Source organism: Bufo bufo, chromosome 5 (assembly GCF_905171765.1).
Source record: "Bufo bufo chromosome 5, aBufBuf1.1, whole genome shotgun sequence".
Taxonomy (NCBI): Eukaryota; Metazoa; Chordata; class Amphibia; order Anura; family Bufonidae; genus Bufo; species Bufo bufo.
The window spans coordinates 123,633,777-123,652,044 of NC_053393.1; the positions used below are offsets into that span (position 1 = coordinate 123,633,777).

At 44.4% G+C, this 18,268-nt stretch overlaps 1 protein-coding gene across 1 annotated transcript in view; it reads right to left on the reverse strand.

The window, feature by feature from the left end:
* Positions 1 to 302: 302 nt before the first annotated feature.
* RAB2A (RAB2A, member RAS oncogene family) overlaps positions 303 to 18,268 on the reverse strand; it is a 100,142-nt gene continuing 82,176 nt past the window's right edge. Inside the window, exon 8 of the mRNA XM_040433442.1 lies at positions 303 to 3,343. Within this exon, the coding sequence (XP_040289376.1) occupies positions 3,254 to 3,343 (90 nt within the window). The 3' untranslated portion in view covers positions 303 to 3,253. The remainder of the gene's footprint in view (positions 3,344 to 18,268) is intronic.

Here is an 18,268-nt window from a genome sequence, read left to right on the forward strand (position 1 = left end):
TAATGTGTATGGGGAGCTCCTGACATCTGAATATTTTTGCTAGATCCTTTTAGTCTCCCCAGAGATGAGCTGCAGCCAGAAGTGTTTGGCAGCAGCTTTCTCTCCCCATTAAATGCACATACGTGTTTGTCAGAGTCAAACATGTATGAGGGAGCTGTGAGAAAGTCGAGAGAGATAGCTGTTGGTCGACAGCTACTGAATGTGTATGGCCACCTTAAGACAGGGTAATGCATCAGAACAGGAAAAGAGATTGTGTACTTAAACACTATGTATACTTTCGGAGGCAATTTTTTTTATGATTGCATTTTTGCCTAAAAATCATTTTTTCAACTGGCCTTTATTAAAAATACTGAGCTGTTCTGTTACAAAGGGTTAACTTTTTCTAGTTGTGTGACTGGTACTTTCACTTTGTGCCGTCATCTAATAAACCTTATCTCTAAACTACTGAGAAGTCAAACACTTATTAAAACCACATTCTCATCAGTGTTATACTATAATGAGTGATTAGGTCAGAGCAGATATAAGGAGTCCGTCAGCTCCTGGTCTGATGGAAAAGACAGAAAATCCAAAGGGTGCTACTAGAGCATCTCAGCTCTGTACATAAAAAAGGACGCCATATTTTTTTTTAATAAAGACCAATATAAAAAATATTTTTAGCTCAAAATGAATAAAATGCAATAATAGAAAAATTGCCCCCCAAAAGGTGTACATTGCCTTTAAAGAACGTTGTTAAAACTTCATAGAACAATGGATAAAGGACCCCATATGCGCATATATTATTGGACTCAGAGATGGAACCCGACAGGGACATCAGCAGTTATTTCCTACTTTTTTTTTTTTTTTTTACAAACTTAAGCTTAAATGCAGTTTACAGAGACACAAATTGCAGTAAATACTATCCCAGTGGCACTGACCCTCCATGGTAAGAGAAAGTCGTCAGAGACTACAAGGGCTCTGCCAATCACTTTACTGCAGCTGCAAAACTGCAGTGTCCTTTTCCAAAGAATACACAGGGCATGTAAAAGCAGCACATTACATCATCATGACCACCCCAATATTACACCGACAAGTCACTTCATTCACAATAAGATGTGCAAAATGATAACAGTGCAATAAAATCTAAAGAAGTCTGTAACTGAATAAGAACTATATGAATGTTCTCGCTAGTTCAGATAATGACATCACAACTGGCTTACTTCATGAGAAAAAAAAAAAAGCAGGACTAAAGCAGATTAGGAATATTCTCTCCAGGAATTCATCAGGTTTAATAAAACATCACGTTCACTCTTCCACCTTGATTGTGTGTATCTGGCAGCATTACATGTTAGGACTATGCACACTGTACATGAGTAAATACATTTTGGTTACAGCAATTTTTCCTGTCTACCAATATTAGAAATTAAAAACTTTGTCTGTCTCAGCTATTCGTGAAGTGAACTACTTAAGGCTCTTCTATGACTTTCCCACTTTCTGTTGACCGTTTCCGTACTGTGCCCCAACTATCAGTTGAAAATGTTACGAAACCTTAAAATCACCCTCCAAGCCTGCCCTGAAGTCAATGGGGTGTTTCTGGGTCAGCAAATTAAACATATTTGGTGTATCATGAAAAGTTTCACAATTTCTAGTAAACTTTTTTTTTTTTTAAGCTCTTAACTTGTTGTCACTGATTAGGAACCTTCATTGCTTGCTTACAGGTGATCGAGATCTATCCTGGTCATATAATGATCACACAGGTGCACAGTAGATAGAGCCCTTCACCTATATGATCCCATAAACAGGACAGGGTTCTATCCCCTGGAAGTGCACACTGAAGGTTCCCATTCAATGACTGCAAGCAAAGAGTTTGAAAATTGTGCACCCAAAGTGTGCTACAAAAGTTCTGAAATTTATAAAATCAAAGTGTTTTATTTGCTGGAACCAGAATAACCCTTAAATGGTTTTACCAATATCAAAACTTCCTATGCACGCGATAAGGGATAAGCATCTCACTAGTGAAGGGGGGGGGGTGTCTGATCATTGGGACCCCCAGTAATTATATGAACGGGGATCCAGATTCCACAAAAACAGCACTGCAGCTCCATTCATTCTCTACATGTTTTCTGGAAATAGAGTTCAGCGCTTCATTTGCTGAGGGGAATTGAAACTTCCTTTCATATGATCGGTGGGGGTCCCAGCAGTCAGACCCTACCAATATGATGCTTATGCCCTATCCTGTGGACATGGTTAAAAGGAAGGGAGAGGGCGCGTTGTCTTATTTCACACATTAGTGGAACATCGCTAGGATATGCCATCAATGTCAGATAGGTAGCGGTCCCACCTCTGGGACCTGCTCCAATTACCAGAACAGGGACCCTGAAGTGAAGAAGACCACATGCTCTCCATACATTGCTATGGGAGCTCTGAAAATAGGCGAGTGAACATGACTGTCTGTCATCGGAAGTCCCATAGCGGTGAATAGAGGGCAAACCGCACAAGCAGCCACTTACTGCTATGGGACTGCTGAAAATAGCCGAACTGGTGCGGTGCTATTTTTGACACTCCCACAACTGTGAACGGAAGGTGGCTGCTCTCCGGTCACTTCGGCAGCCCCATTCTGGAGACAGGAGAAGGCCACAAAGAAGTAGAGACCTGAACCTATCTGACATTGGTGCCATATCCTAGTAGTATGCCATCAATGTGTGAGATAAGCCGACCCCTTTAAGTTTTGATCTTGGCTCAAACCCTTGGTGACTTCACCAGTTAAGCCTCTTAATCATTACAATACTGTCCACCTAAAGAGAAGACAATGTAGTATGGGCAGCACATATGGAAACAATTATAGCATGCACAATCATGTTACTGATATATCACCCAGTCTCCATCATTAAAAACATATTGGTAGAGAGAAAAAAAGGCGTCTCCAAATGTTCTTTATTATTTGATTTCACGTCCCTTTGAACAGGTCACACACAGATCTGTGAATCCTAGTCACACAAACCATTTAAAATACTATGAAAACATTTTAGTGTTGAGAATTCAGTTTTTAGTCAAGGGAACAAGACGACATTGAAACAATCACAATCAATAAACCTAGAAATCAAAAAAGCAAATAGATACAGTATGAATACAATTTCCAAAATCTCTCTCTTTAAAGTGAACATTGAAACTCTGGAGGAGGGGCGGGGCAATAGGTAAAAGTACATGTAAATAGCCTATGAACAAGTTAAGTAGCCACAGCAGGCTCCTCGGAGAGGGGGTGGAAAAAAAGACAGGCTCAACAACAGCTGCCACCAGCTTGTCCTGCGTTGTGTGGTCCAGGAGGTCCAGGCATTGGGTTTTGTGGTCCAATTTTAATGCCGTTTGCCTAAATAAAAAAATAAATAAAAAAGTTACAAAAAATGGTTTTAAAATATCTTCTTTTCCATACACATGAATTATCACTATACAGAAGTGTTTACATTGTGTGCCCATAATGCCAGACTCTCAACAGTCATAACCAAAAAGGGTCAATGTTGGGCGTGCCAGAAAACTTTCACATCTCTTGGCTTTCATAGACAGTCAGCCAAAAGCTTAAAAAGTCAGTACAAGTTATCCCCTATCCACAGGATGGGGGATAACTATTAAACCTCTGGAGGTCTTACTGCTGGAACCCCACTGATCACAAGAAGGGGAACCCTGCATCTCTTGGAGCCCCCAGAGATGAAGCAGCAGGTTGAGCATGTGCATTGCCACTATATTCATCTCTACAGGAGTTCCAAAGACAGAGCGCGGCTATTTCCGGTACTCGCAGTGCAGGTACACAGTCGTTCTGTTCATTTTAAAGGCTCTGAGCGGTACGGGACCGCCGTTCATATGATCAGTTAGGGGTCCCAGTGGAAGGAGTATCTTATATGTAGCCTCTATCCTGATAACCTGAATATCCTTTAAGCTTTTGGCTGAAGGTCTGTGAAAGCCACAGGCATCCCGATTTTGAGAGCACTGGATAAATATAAAAAATCCTAAGTCTAGGACCACTTTTAGATGATAGCGTTCCAATGATGCGAGCAGTGAAATACCAGCACTGCAAACACACAGATTCACCAAAGCTCACCCTATGACTTTATTCGCTTTGGTCGACACCATCATGGCCTAGAAGTGGTGAGAAACGTTTAAAAACTTTCTGAATAAGTAAAAAGTAAATCCATAAATTCCTCACGGCCATATAGTAGACTTCTGGTGGCCTGAAGTTTTACTATTCTTTATACAGCATATCCAAATTGTGGTCGTTTCGCCCTGGCCCTAAGGCAGGAAAAACGGGCACTGCTTTGCAATCACCAATAAACGCTACTAAATATTGCTCCTATTCAACAGCAGTGCTTCTAGGAAAAAAAGCGCCAGGGGGCATAACGGGTTAGAAGAGTTAGTCATCAGCCATAACGCGCCATATTATCATAGCAAAAACATTGTCATGGTTTGATAAAGCCCCGGACACCTACATTACATACAGAGCTCTATTACGTCACTCTCATGACCCATGATTAAACTTTTCATAAAGTTTCAGAGATACAAAGAAAGTAAATGGGGAGCGAGCTACAAGTTTCACAGCTGCAGCGAGTATTTTCCGTGTTGAGTCAGCTGTATAGATGCATACAAGTGTTCAGTGCCATCAATAATTTCTATGATCCCCAAAGACATGGCAGCTTGCCAGCAACCCACACACGGAGCCGCTTCTTTTCATTCATCAAGATCACACGTCTTATCTTAGCGCTTGCTACCTCAAGTGGGTTTTACTGAAGAATCCAGCACTTTGTGCGCGGGGAGGAGTAACACAGTAGCTTTCAGAAATTAAGCCCTTAAGGAAACTTTGCGTCACTAAATCTCAGATTTAAAGCACTTGGCAGTTGCTCTGCAACTGTAGTAGCCTTGGGGCTCCTGGCAATGGCTGGGTATTGACAGCAGCTGAAGTGGTTTCGGGTCTTTCTTTGACTCTGTTTTAATAAAAAGCATGCCCTATGGCTCATTGGTTTTGCCCCCCTCTTGGCTGGTAGCAAAGTTCTTGAGCACTCCAAGAGCCAGACTTGGCGCTGCGCCAATTAAGTAGCACAGACGGCTGGCTCTCACGGCAGATTGCAATCAGAGCTCCATAAAGGCACAGTGAAGCAGTCAGGTGCTGCATTAAGCTACACATGAAGAACCAACTTCGCCAACAAATGAACCACGACCTGCCCAACTTTCCTACAGCTCTTTATATTCGCGTTGCTGGCTTAGAATAATGCATGATCTCCCTTCCCCCGTGTGTCATATCCACTCTCACTCAGAAAGACAAAGAGAATGAGATAATAGCTGAGAGACAGGGAGGGTGAGCTAACGGCAGTACAAAGACACTGGGGGTGGGGGTGCGGACAAGTGGGGCACTGGAAGGCGGATGGGATTACACAAGTGAATCATCCAAGAGGAGACAGTGAACACTGGTTGCAGCATCAGTACATCTCGTACAATATGGTGTAACAGTGTATGTATACACTTACCAGATATAAGTTTGGGCTGTTTCTGTACATCCTACTACAGGGCCAAAGGCCACATGACCTGCATGAAAACTGAAGGTTTCTATGAGGAAACCAGAGAGCTGCATAAGCGGTAGGGGAACGAAGGACAGCACAGATTCAGCAGGTCCGTCCACGTTAGTGGGGGGGAAGGGGACTGCCTGAAAGGTCCGTGGGTGTGAAAAGCCCCTTTAGATTAGAGAATATGCTTCCATAATGGGAATATTGAATGAAAACTGCCTACACACATGCAATACATTTAGAAAGTTTTCTGACCATTTCAATTCCTTCACATTGTTATGTTGTGGCTTTGTGCTAAAAAAAAAAACAAAAAAAAAAAAACACCTTTCCTCCATCAATCTGCACTCAATACCCCATACTAATAAAGTGAAAACAAAATGTTTGAAATCTTTGCTGATTTATTGAAAATAAAATCTTGCATTGACATAAGTATTCAGACCCTTTACAGAGGACTTGACGCACCCTGGGCAGCGATTACAGCTTCCAAGCTGCTGTGTTGTCTTGGCTGTGTGCTTAGGGTCACTGTCTTGTTGGAAGGTTTTGGGGGGTACCATCTCTTAATGTGAGTGAGGAGACTTTTAGGCCACACCTGCTCCTCTGGAATTCTGGGGAAATAGGGATGCAAATAGAGCTCTTAAGCTCTGCCTCTAATGCCACCCTTACATCTGGTGGCATTGGAGGCAGAGCTTGTTAAGAGCTCATTTGCATCCCTTTGTTGGAAGGTAAACCAGTCTGAGGTCCAGGTAACTCTGGATCAGGTTTTCATTAAGAATATCTCTCTGTTCTCTGATCCATTCCACTTTCCCTCAATCCCTGACCAGTCTCCCTGGTACTGCCACTGAAAAACACTATCACAACATGATGCTGACACTACCATGCTTCACTGTAGAGACCGTATTGGGCAGGTTTTCTCCAGACATGACGTTAAGAATTGAGGCCAAAAAGTTAAATCTTGGGTTCATCAGACCACAGAATCTTGTTTCTTACAGTCTGGGAGTCTTAAGTGTTTTTGTTTTTTGCAAACTCCAGGTGGACTTTCCCCTGTCTTTTACTGAGGAGAGGCTTCTTTCTGGCCATTTTGCCATAAAGCCCAGATTAGTTGAGCGCTGCAGTGATGCTTGACCTTCTCGAAGTTTTCACCCAACTGCACACATGATCTTTGGAGCTCAGCCAGAGTGATCATTGGGTTTTTGGTTACCTCTCTTACCAAGGCCCTCCACCCTTTATTACTTAAAGGGGCTATCTGGGTTCAGAGCTGAACCCGGACATACCTCCATTTTCACCCCGGCAGCCTCCCTGACATGAGCATCGGAGCAGTTCATGCTCCGATGCTCTCCTTTGCCCTGCATTCAATTGCTGAGGTTAAAGCCATTTTTTGAAGATCCGGTGACGTACCAGGGCTCTCCATGGGGCCGGTGACGTCACCGGCACTGATAGGCGGGATTTAGCGCTGCCCTAGCCAGTAAAACGGCTAGGGCGGCGCTAAAGCCCGCCCATCAGAGCCGGTGACGTCAAACACACTGCCGGGCGGAAGTTTCCGCCCAGCAGTGTGTTATTGTCCACAGGTGGACTTCAATCAAGGTGTAGAAACATCTCAAAGATGATCAAGAGAAATAGAGCTAAATTTCAAGTATCATACAAAGGCTCTGAATACCTATGTCTGTGGGAAATTTTTAGTTTTTTATTTTCTTAATGAATTTGCAAAAATTTCTGAAACTCTCTTTTTACTTTTTCATTAAGGGGAATTTAGTCCAGATTGATGGGGAAAAGTAGCATTTTTTGATTTTGGCACAAGACAATAACAAAATGTGAAAACAGTGAAAGGATCCGATTACATTCCGAATGCACGGGAACAGCCAAAACGTCATTTTCAGCAGGATCTCTTACATATATAGGGGTGCCCCAAAAAGAAGAATTGGACATATTGAATTTGAACATGGTCAATAGGCTGTCACCAGAAGTTTCTGGAAAACGCTTATTCTTCTCTTGGCTGAACTGAGCAGGCAAGTGTATGAGGCGTTCAGAAAATAGCTGTTGTACAACGGCTTGCTCGTGGAAAAAGCTCTTGCAAGTATATGGCTGAGTAAAGTATATATGGGCATAGGGGGAGAATATTAAGACGGTGAGTGTAGTTTCCAAACATCAATAAACTATTCCCATCATTCCCAGGGACAGCATACAAGTCATGATTCTCCATGATCTTTGAGTGTTCTATAACATTTTTGAAAAATGTTGCAATTTGCACCAAGCACGTTACTGTTACACATCCCCCACATGACCGGCAGTCAGAACCCTTGGGTTTTACACACTTCCATGGTGTGGATGTTCATTCCCTCTTTCCATGTCTACTCTGCTGCACAGGAAGGAGCAAAGGAATGTATACAAGGAGGAGAAAAACATAAGATAGGCAATGAGAATGACATGGAAAATGCATGAAAAGGAGCAGTGGAGGAAGGGGTGGGGGAGGGGACAGCACAGAGGCGAGCTATAAACAGAAAATAAAATAAACAGATGACAGGATATTAGGGGCTCTGTGTGTCTCCATGTGGAGAGGATATTCCTGCAGCTAACTTGATAATCACTTTAAGGGCTCGAGCACACAGACCTTAATCCGATGCTATCAATGTGCATGGAACACATCAAAAGTAGAACACTATATATGAACATGGAGGATTTCTATCGTCACTCCCCTTGTTCTATACCGCAAGTGTTGTACAATAAATTCCCTAAAGATTATGCGAACTGCTCCCTATTATGACTATTACAGTGCTCATAGTGCAGTTCCAAAATACAATTGGAGCGCTGTGTTGGTTCACTATAAAAGGGTGAACTGCACTGTAATAGATGGGATCCAGGCCCCAGGGAGGCGCGCAGTTGTCCCTCACCATACTCGCACGTCAAGGCTGCTAGTGCCATATCTCTGGGTCCCTTAAGAGCTGCAAGTTGCAGGGTGGGGGGGGCAGTTGCAGCTGGCAGCCATAAAAAGACTGTGCCGAGGGGCAGCAGACACTGTCCTGTGGGAGGAGGAGGAGAAGGGGCAAGACTACAGGAAGAGGGATTCCAAGCCTGCAGCTCCATCCCCTCGACGTTCAGACACATTGCGCTGGGTGTGCCTCTCCTACATCATGTAGAGGAACATGTGGCCGGTCCAGTCCCACTCATCTGCTAAGGCCCCGTTCTGTGTTCCTGCAAGTCAAACTATTAAAAGGATACTCCTGTTACATTATTCCTATCCACAGGATAGGGGATAACTATCAGATCGGCGAGGGTCCTACCGTTAGGACCCCCACCGATCACAAAGGGGGCCCTGTACACCCTTGAAATGCACGGAGCAATTACAGAGATGGCCGAGCACGGTACTCAATATAATAGTTATTATAGGGGATATCTTCATGTAACTGGAATACCCCTTCAAGTCTTTAGGGGTATTGTGCGGCAGCTCATTTATCACGTGGTTGTAGACAGAGCCTACTATGCGTGATACACTAACTACTTCTGGCACCATTACACTAGGTCCACGCGTAACTGAAATGCTATGAAATTTGCCGCTGATGCAGTTTTCACCCTTTGTAAGAGGGTGAAATCCACTGTGAAATCAGCAAAAACCTCAGCGGACTTTTCTGCTAAACCCTTAAAGTTAGTGAGGTTAAAATCTTGAGTGTTTTGAGTCATAGCCACTTTTTATCCACTCCTTCTCCATTTACTTTGACTTCTAATGATCATAACTTGGGGTGACTGAGCTTAGGTACACAGAGGTTGCTGCCACTCTGGTAAGATGCAATAGAACATGGTCACTCGGCACATAAAGTGTATTGCGCAGTACAGGAAAGAGGCTCACTGGCAGTTCTCTTCGGTACTGTGCCAGATACTGAAGCGCACGGCCCAGCACGAGACTAGAAGAAGACAGGGCCAGAAGTGATCATGTTGACACTGCCTGGCCCTGTCAAAGTGCAGAGGGTGCAGCCATAGCCAATTAGCGGGGGTGCCGAAGGATCCCCCCACCGGTCAAATATTGATGACCTATCCTGAGGATGGCCCATCAAAATTAAACACCTCGGAAACCTCGGGCATAGCTCCCACTCATGTGTTTATGACCACCTTAAAAATGGACTATGAAATCTTCTAAAGAAAGACAACAGCACTTAAAGGGTGGCCTGTAGCATTATTATGATGGCTATTATTATTATTATTATTATTATTGATGCACTGAAATAACTAAAGTCAGCACCATTAACCCCTCCACTTCCTTAGGCCACCAGGGAAGTTTTAATTAGTAGGATTTAAATAATAGTACTTTTTTCCGTCTAAACCCGAGTGCGTCCTATAGTCATGGACGTTGTATTGGCTAAAAAACACGGTATATAGAGAAAGCAGTAATGAGTTTGGTCTTTTATTTTAAATGTTGTAGCCTTTTTTTTCATTTATTTTTTAAAACACTTTCCCTGTGGTGTCCATATTGGAAACACTCTCTTTATTCTTGTATATATAGTACAGCAAGATGCTTTACAGCAGCTGAAAAGAATAGGAGTCAATCGGAATACTGCAGTCTACAGCCCATCCCCAGGAAAACTACATACAGCTACTATCCTACCTGATCAAGTCCTCCAGCATTAAAATAATAACTATGTAATGATACAATTTAGTTTCAAATTTATATATATTATTTATTTTTTTAATTGGATGTGTAAAAAAAAAAAAAATATTTTTTTGATTTTGCATTCCCTTTAACAGTCACTGTAAAAATGCTATTTACCTGATGGAGTAAAAGCGGAGTTTCTGAAGCTAAAGCCATTGCAGCTGGGAAGTTAGGCACTAGGGCTGCACACAACAGGTTCCAGAGAGGCCGGACCTGGGCTGGAGAAGCGGTTGCTAACCATAAATGAGTTATTACAATCTCTACAGTGTATTAGCATAATGATTCCATTCAGAGCAAATGGATAATAAATGCTCAGAGAACAGAGGCGGCGCACAAAGAAACTTCAAAGATCTCACTCCAAATAGTAAACTCTGGGGGGAAATGTATTTGAACAGACTGCAAACTGTTAATGATCCAAAACCAGCAGTCAATCTTGTATCAAAAAACGGGCAGACAAAAGAGTACAAGTCCTGTGGCAGTCCGCGCTGAGCCAGGTGGCGACCCTTGGAGTATCTGTGCTTTACCAACAGCCAGTGCTTGAAATTTAAGTCCTCCTTTTACTCCCAGGCCACATGTAGTGTAAGCAGCTGCAGGGCCGCTGGAGCGATCCCACAATGCCCTGACCCCCGCGGCCGCTCAGAGAGCGCTTCCACTGCACCTCCTTGTGGCTGGTCCTCGGCTAAGAGTCTAGAACTAAATCTCCTGCAAGACCCATTTATGAACATGTTGTATATCAACAAAACAGTCCAGAAAAAGTCCCAATAGAGAATAATATCACTGCACTGCTCCTCCAGGAGCCTCCGAGATTCTCCTCACTACTGCACACAAAAATATAGAATATGGAATTCTCTACGACTTGCCCGAATTTTGACCACGGATGCAGTCTTGGGGTTTGTTCACATTTGCGCTCACTATTCCGCTATTCTGTTACACCGGAGGAACAGAAAAATGCGGGGGGCAAGTATCCGAATGAATCCCAATTTATGTAAATGAGCGCATTCAAGTATCAGTGATGCTCAGTTAGTGTCCGCTATTTTCGCCAAAAAATAACATACAACATGGAAAGGACCTTTCAAAAATGTGCTTTAACATTATTAATGAATAACGGTTAGAGACACACTGATGATATAAACTTTAGTATCCGATTATTTCTCTTGATTTGCGACATTTTGTTGCCAATAGCACTAAAATGCTAATTTCAAACTGAAACGTGCCATTTCAGCCACCCCTGCCTGACTACACTTGCGACTTTTGAAGGATATTTGTGACCTTTCTAGTGGTAAATTGCGACTTGTCTCTCACTCGGGCCTTTTTTTTGGGTGTTGGATATCACTTTACTGACAAAACCCTGCTGTTTAGCTCATTTACATCATCCTGTTCTAATACTTACCTATCACTTGTTCCCACATAAGCTGGTCTAATTGGCCACAACAATATGAGCCATTTCTGCCGATAGAGGATGATAAATGAGGCGTAATATGCGCCTATTTGATAGCCCCGCCCACTGACATTTATAACTAATTTCTGGTCGAACTATTTGGCGCAAATCAAAACGCCATTCTTTTTGGCGCATTTTATGCCATAATTCTGGCGCACCATGCATAGAAAACGTCCCCCACGGTGTTCATTTATATCCCTCATTCAATCCGTTTAACAGATCCCTTTTTGTTTTTCTGTTCCTCTGGCCTAACAGGATAATGGAAATGTCAACATGGATGTGAACAAACCCTCTGAAGGGTATATCGAACACGGGTCATCCTGAGCCTCCTGGTGCACAACACATTATTTGAGGTACTGTGACACTTGTACAGGCAGAGAGGAATGCAGTGAAAAACGGAGCTGCCCCCATCGACTTACATTGTAAGTCAGGACGGATCCGTTTGGCTCCGCATCGTCAGGCGGACACCAAAACGCTGCAAGCTGCGTTTTAGTGACCGTCTAAAAAAAACGCAACGGAGAGCAAACGCGGCAAAATTGATGCATTCTGAACGGATCCTTATCCATTCAGAATGCATTGAGGCTGAACTGATCCGTTTTGGGCCGCTTGTGAGATCCCTGAAACGGATCTCACAAGCGGACCCAGAAACGCCAGTGTGAAAGTAGCCTTAGCCGAATCGGTGCTAGCTCAGCGGATCAGCACTAGAGCTCCTGCGCATGACCTGGAACTGTACTACTAAAACATGCTGCGCTGGAGCAAGCGGCTGGGGTGGAGACTGGCGTGCACGCTGGAATATGCGCACTCCCGTGATCCCAGCCACCACACTAGCAAGAAGGGTGTGGTGGACATATCCCCTAACATGACATTACACAAAGACGGGGGCAGAAGGAGCAAAGGAGGCACTTCCAATAAATGAATGCCCTGGGCTGCAGGATGAGCGCTTCCGATATCCTGTCCTGTAAGGTGCGGCGTCGTTCATCATACATACATGTGTGCCACCACTCAAGCCAAACTTAAAATACATCTTGGGGCAGATTTATTAATGTGCACACCAGTTTTCTAGTGCAATTTAACTGAAATATATGGCAACGACTGAACACCATATTCATGGAGTTCATTCACCACTTTGTGCAACACTTTTACCAATAGGTTTGTATGTGCCGGAAAATTTACTTAAAGGGGTTGTCTCATTTGAGACATTGGTGGCGTATCGCTAGGATAGGCCACTAATGTCAGACAGATGTGGGACCCACACGTATCTCTAAATGGGTCCTTAAAGGGAACCCGTCATTTTGATTTTGGGTATAGAGCTGAGGACATGGGTTGCTAGATGGCCGCTAGCACATCCGCAATACCCAGTCCCCATAGCTCTGTGTGCTTTTATAGTGTAAAAAAACGATTTGATACATATGCAAATTAATCTGAGATGAGTCAGAGCTTGAAAATATGACTCTTCTCTGGTCACACAGTGAGATATGACTCTTATGTTAATTTGCATAAAAGGCGGGAAGTACAAAAATGCATAATACTTACTGAATTCCTCTGCAAATTAAATTAAAAGTGTAATTCAGATGTTTAGGGTAAGGGCTCTTTCACACCTGCGTTATTGTCTTCCGGCATAGAGTTCCGTCGTCGGGGCTCTATGCCGGAAGAATCCTGATCAGGATTATCCTAATGCATTCTGAATGGAGAGTAATCCGTTCAGGATGCATCAGGATGTCTTCAGTTCCGGTACGGAACGTTTGTTGGCCGGAGAAAATACCGCAGCATGCTGCGCTTTTTGCTCCGGCCAAAAATCCGGAACACTTGCCGCAAGGCCGGATCCGGAATTAATGCCCATTGAAAGGCATTGATCCGGATCCGGCCTTAAGCTAAACGTCGTTTCGGCGCATTGCCGGAGCCGACATTTAGCTTTTTCAGAGTGGTTACCATGGCTGCCGGGACGCTAAAGTCCTGACAGCCATGGTAAGTGTAGCGGGGAGCGGGGGAGCAGTGTACTTACCGTCCGTGCGGCTCCCGGGGCGCTCCAGAGTGACGTCAGGGCGCCCCAAGCGCATGGATCACGTGATCGCATGGATCACGTCATCCATGCGCATGGGGCGCTCTGACGTCATTCTGGAGCGCCCCGGGAGCCGCACGGACTGTAAGTATACCGCTCCCCCGCTCCCCGCATGGCAACCAGGACTTTAATAGCGTCCTGGGTGCCATAGTAACACTGAAAGCATTTGGAAGACGGTTCCGTCTTCAAATGCTTTCAGTACACTTGCGTTTTTCCGGATCCGGCAGGCACCTCCGGCAACGGAAGTGCATGCCGGATCCCAACAACGCAAGTGTGAAAGAGGCCTTACACAATGAACATTTAGAAACGCTCAGTGAGGGTAGCATAGTAGAGGTGACAGGTTCCCTTTAAAGTGAACGAGCGCACACGACGCAAGCATGACCACCATCCATTCACTTCTACGGGAGTTCCGAAAATAGCTGGCTCGCGCCTCTCGTTCGTTCACTCGTCCAGCAGCACCTACCTGACGCGGGTTGTATATCCTAGCGATATGCCACCAATGTCTCAGATTACACAACCCGTTTAATATTTTCAACACTTAACTAGAAAACACGCACTGTTGTTCAGGATGCAAAATGTGGTGTGAAGCTAATCTAGAGGACGACGCAACACACAGGGCGATTAAAGGATCAACCTGCCCCAGTTGTCTGGCAAAAACTCACAAGTTTTGGAATAAACCTGCTTTGCACAACATTTTTTTTTGCTTTTATACCGCTCAGAGCAGCTCAGCCGGAAGGGGCATGACCTCCCACAGATGTACAATGACTTGCGCCAGGGAAAATCTACACCAACTCATGTAGATTTTTTTAGCTGCATGAATAGGAAAAGATGCAGAAAATGTACATTTCTTGCATTAAAGGGGTTGTCCCACGAAAAAAAAATATTCTACCGTTTTCAAACCAGCACCTGGATCTGAATGATTTTGTAATGGCATGCAATTAAATATTTAGTATAGCTACTGAGCTATGCACTGAAATTTACCTGTATAGTGCCACCTGCTGTTTGCTCTTTTTCTAATTTCTCTGTCCTGCTGACTGAGATGGAAGCACATGCTCCCTTCCATCCATCACCTACCACCAGCTGCAGCAGACAGAACGCCCTCTGAGAAAGGACATGCCCCCTTAGGCTACTTTCACACTAGCGTTCGGGGTTCCACTTGTCAGCTCCGTTTGAAGGCTCTCACAAGCGGCCCCGAACGCATCCGTACGGCCCCAATGCATTCTGAGTGGATGCGGATCCGCTCAGAATGCATCAGGATGGCACCGTTTGGCCTCCGTTCCGCTCAGCAGGCGGACAGCCAAACGCAGCTTGCAGCGTTCGGGTGTCCGCCTGGCCGTGCGGAGCCAAACAGATCCGTCCAGACTTACAATGTAAGTCGATGGGGACGGATCCGTTTGAAGATGACACTATATGGCTCAATCTTCAAACGGATCCGCCCCCATTGACTTTCAATGTAAAGTCTGGACTAACTTTCACACTAAGAATTTTTTCTGAACTATAATGCAGACGGATCCGTTCTGAACGGATCCCAACGTTTGCATTATAGGAGCGGATCCGTCTGTGCAGACACCAGACGGATCCGCTCTGAACGCAAGTGTGAAAGTAGCCTAAGCTGCAGGCTTGAAATAAATCTAGCAGAACAACTGGAGCAATGAATGGGGAGATCCCTGGATCCATGTGAGGTACAGGGCTGGTTCTAGCTGTATGCAGTCAACCCCCCCAAGTGGCAGATATAGATAGTAAATATTCGATAAAGTCGGAATTCTCATTGACAAAATCACTATAGTAAGCCAATGACAGCAGGCATGACCCAATTATGCTGTAATCAAACGGCACTGGACTATTAGGGATTCATACATTAATAATAGTATGAGGATGCATTACCTGAGAAATCCTGCAATTGTTGCCTTCATATTGAAAATGAAGGCCCTGGGACAATCTCAAGAAGTATGCTGGGCGGCCAATGACTCAAAAGTGACCGTGGAGCCTTACAGAAGTTTTCCAAGATTTTTATACTGGTGTCCTAACCTCAGGAAAGCCGCACACACTAAATATAGATGAAATATGCAAAGTAGAAGTATTGTAGTACACACCAAAAAATTAGAAAAAATAGTGGAAAATTAAATAAAAGCTAAATTGGAGATAAATTCCCAGTTGATTGCCTTAAACTGCAGGCAAGTATTGTCTGATGACAGACGTGTATTACAGCTCTAAATTCTCGGTTTTGCCGTATGTTGGATCGTTAGTCTTGTCCGATGAGGCTGCTATATGTTAGATGTTTCGGTCGTTGTTGACCTTTATCAATCGCTGTAACATAACATGAGCGCCTATAAGCGCTGTATATAAAGGAGGGTGCTCGTTATAACGCTCTTCACCTTTACTCGATTTCCTGTATCCCCCTCTTTTACCCCCCCCCCCATTACTTTCATTTCATCTATTCTCTTCTTCTTGTCTCATTTCCACTTCCTTCTTTTCCTATCTCTTCCTTTCCATGTTTTCCTCCCCCCCCCCTCTTTTCCCCTTAATTCCTTCTTCTTTTCCTTATTTTTACCATCATTCTTTCATTTTTTCTAAATTTTCTTAATTGTTTATTTTTTATATATTTTTTTCAGATTCTTTCACACCTCTCTATGATCTTCCATTTTTTCTTACCTTACTCACTATCCTTATTTTACTCATTCACACTACATATCCCACTTTCTCTTTACTATACACATTACATTTCCTTCACAATACTCATTCCATACATCCCACCAACTTCTAAGATGGCCACCACCACATCTACACATACAAACCCACCACAGCCCCACCCAGCAGCTCTACATGGAGTACACATTTGGACTGCCATCGCTTCACCAGATCATCCCTTGGTAAGCTTCATTCCTCCTCTCCCTCATGCCCCCTTTCCTCCGATCCGGCACCCGTCCCATGGTCTACCTATATTATTCTGAGCAGTGGCGTACATAGGAAAGTAAGGGCAACATGGCAAGGATCAAACCAGGCCCCCCACACAGGACAGAAGGGTTTCCGCGTAAACCCCTTTCAATGACCCTTGGGCCATTTTTTCCACTGCCTCATTTGCTAAAAGTTGTTCCTTTAGAGGGTAGAGTCCTGAACATGTTTTCACCTCCAGTAGAAGAGGGGATGATCCCAACTAAGACTGGGCCCCCCTCTTCTCCTGGGCCCCATAGCAGTTGCCTGGTCTGCCGCTATGGTAGTTACGCCCCTGATTCTGTGCTAACCCCTCTCTACCTCGTACCCAGAGATATACAGCAGTGTTATCCTTACAATTTTAAGCTAACATCTAGATTGTTAATATTCTGAATAGCTCAATCACATACTCTAACCAGGGGCGGACTGGGCAGGGGGGCAATTGCCCCCTGGGCCTCTCTGTTGCCTCACTGTCCCGGCCGGCCGGGCCCGGAATCAGACTGTCACTAAGGGCACTGCCTTCGCCACCGCAGCTGTTACTAATACTACTTACCTGCGGCTGCGGACGGAGACGGGGAGGAGTGCTGCCAGCAGCCTATCAGAGAGGCCGCCGGACCGGCGCAGGTGGTGCGATGACGTCATTGCGCCGCCTGACTGGGCCGCTGTGCTGCCGTAAAGACATCAGCAGCACTGGAGGCGGGACGTGAGTAATTCAGTGAAGGTGCTCGAGGAGGTAAGTACAGTGGGGGAAATAATTATTTGACCCCTCACTGATTTTGTAAGTTTGTCCAATGACAAAGAAATGAAAAGTCTCAGAACAGTATCATTTCAATGGTAGGTTTATTGTAACAGTGGCAGATAGCACATCAAAAGGAAAATCGAAAAAATAACTTTAAATAAAAGATAGCAACTGATTTGCATTTCATTGAGTGAAATAAGTATTTGAACCCCTACCAACCATTAAGAGTTCTGGCTCCCACAGAGTGGTTAGACACTTCTACTCAATTAGTCACCCTCATTAAGGACACCTGTCTTAACTAGTCACCTGTATAAAAGACACCTGTCCACAGAATCAATCAATCAAGCAGACTCCAAACTCTCCAACATGGGAAAGACCAAAGAGCTGTCCAAGGATGTCAGAGACAAAATTGTAGACCTGCACAAGGCTGGAATGGGCTACAAAACCATTAGCAAGAAGCTGGGAGAGAAGGTGACAACTGTTGGTGCGATTGTTCGAAAATGGAAGGAGCACAAAATGACCATCAATCGACCTCGCTCTGGGGCTCCACGCAAGATCTCACCTCGTGGGGTGTCAATGGTTCTGAGAAAGGTGAAAAAGCATCCTAGAACTACACGGGAGGAGTTAGTTAATGACCTCAAATTAGCAGGGACCACAGTCACCAAGAAAACCATTGGAAACACATTACACCGCAATGGAATAAAATCCTGCAGGGCTCGCAAGGTCCCCCTGCTCAGGAAGGCACATGTGCAGGCCCGTCTGAAGTTTGCCAATGAACACCTGAATGATTCAGAGAGTGACTGGGAGAAGGTGCTGTGGTCTGATGAGACCAAAATAGAGCTCTTTGGCATTAACTCAACTCGCTGTGTTTGGAGGAAGAAAAATGCTGCCTATGACCCCCAAAACACCGTCCCCACCGTCAAGCATGGGGGTGGAAACATTT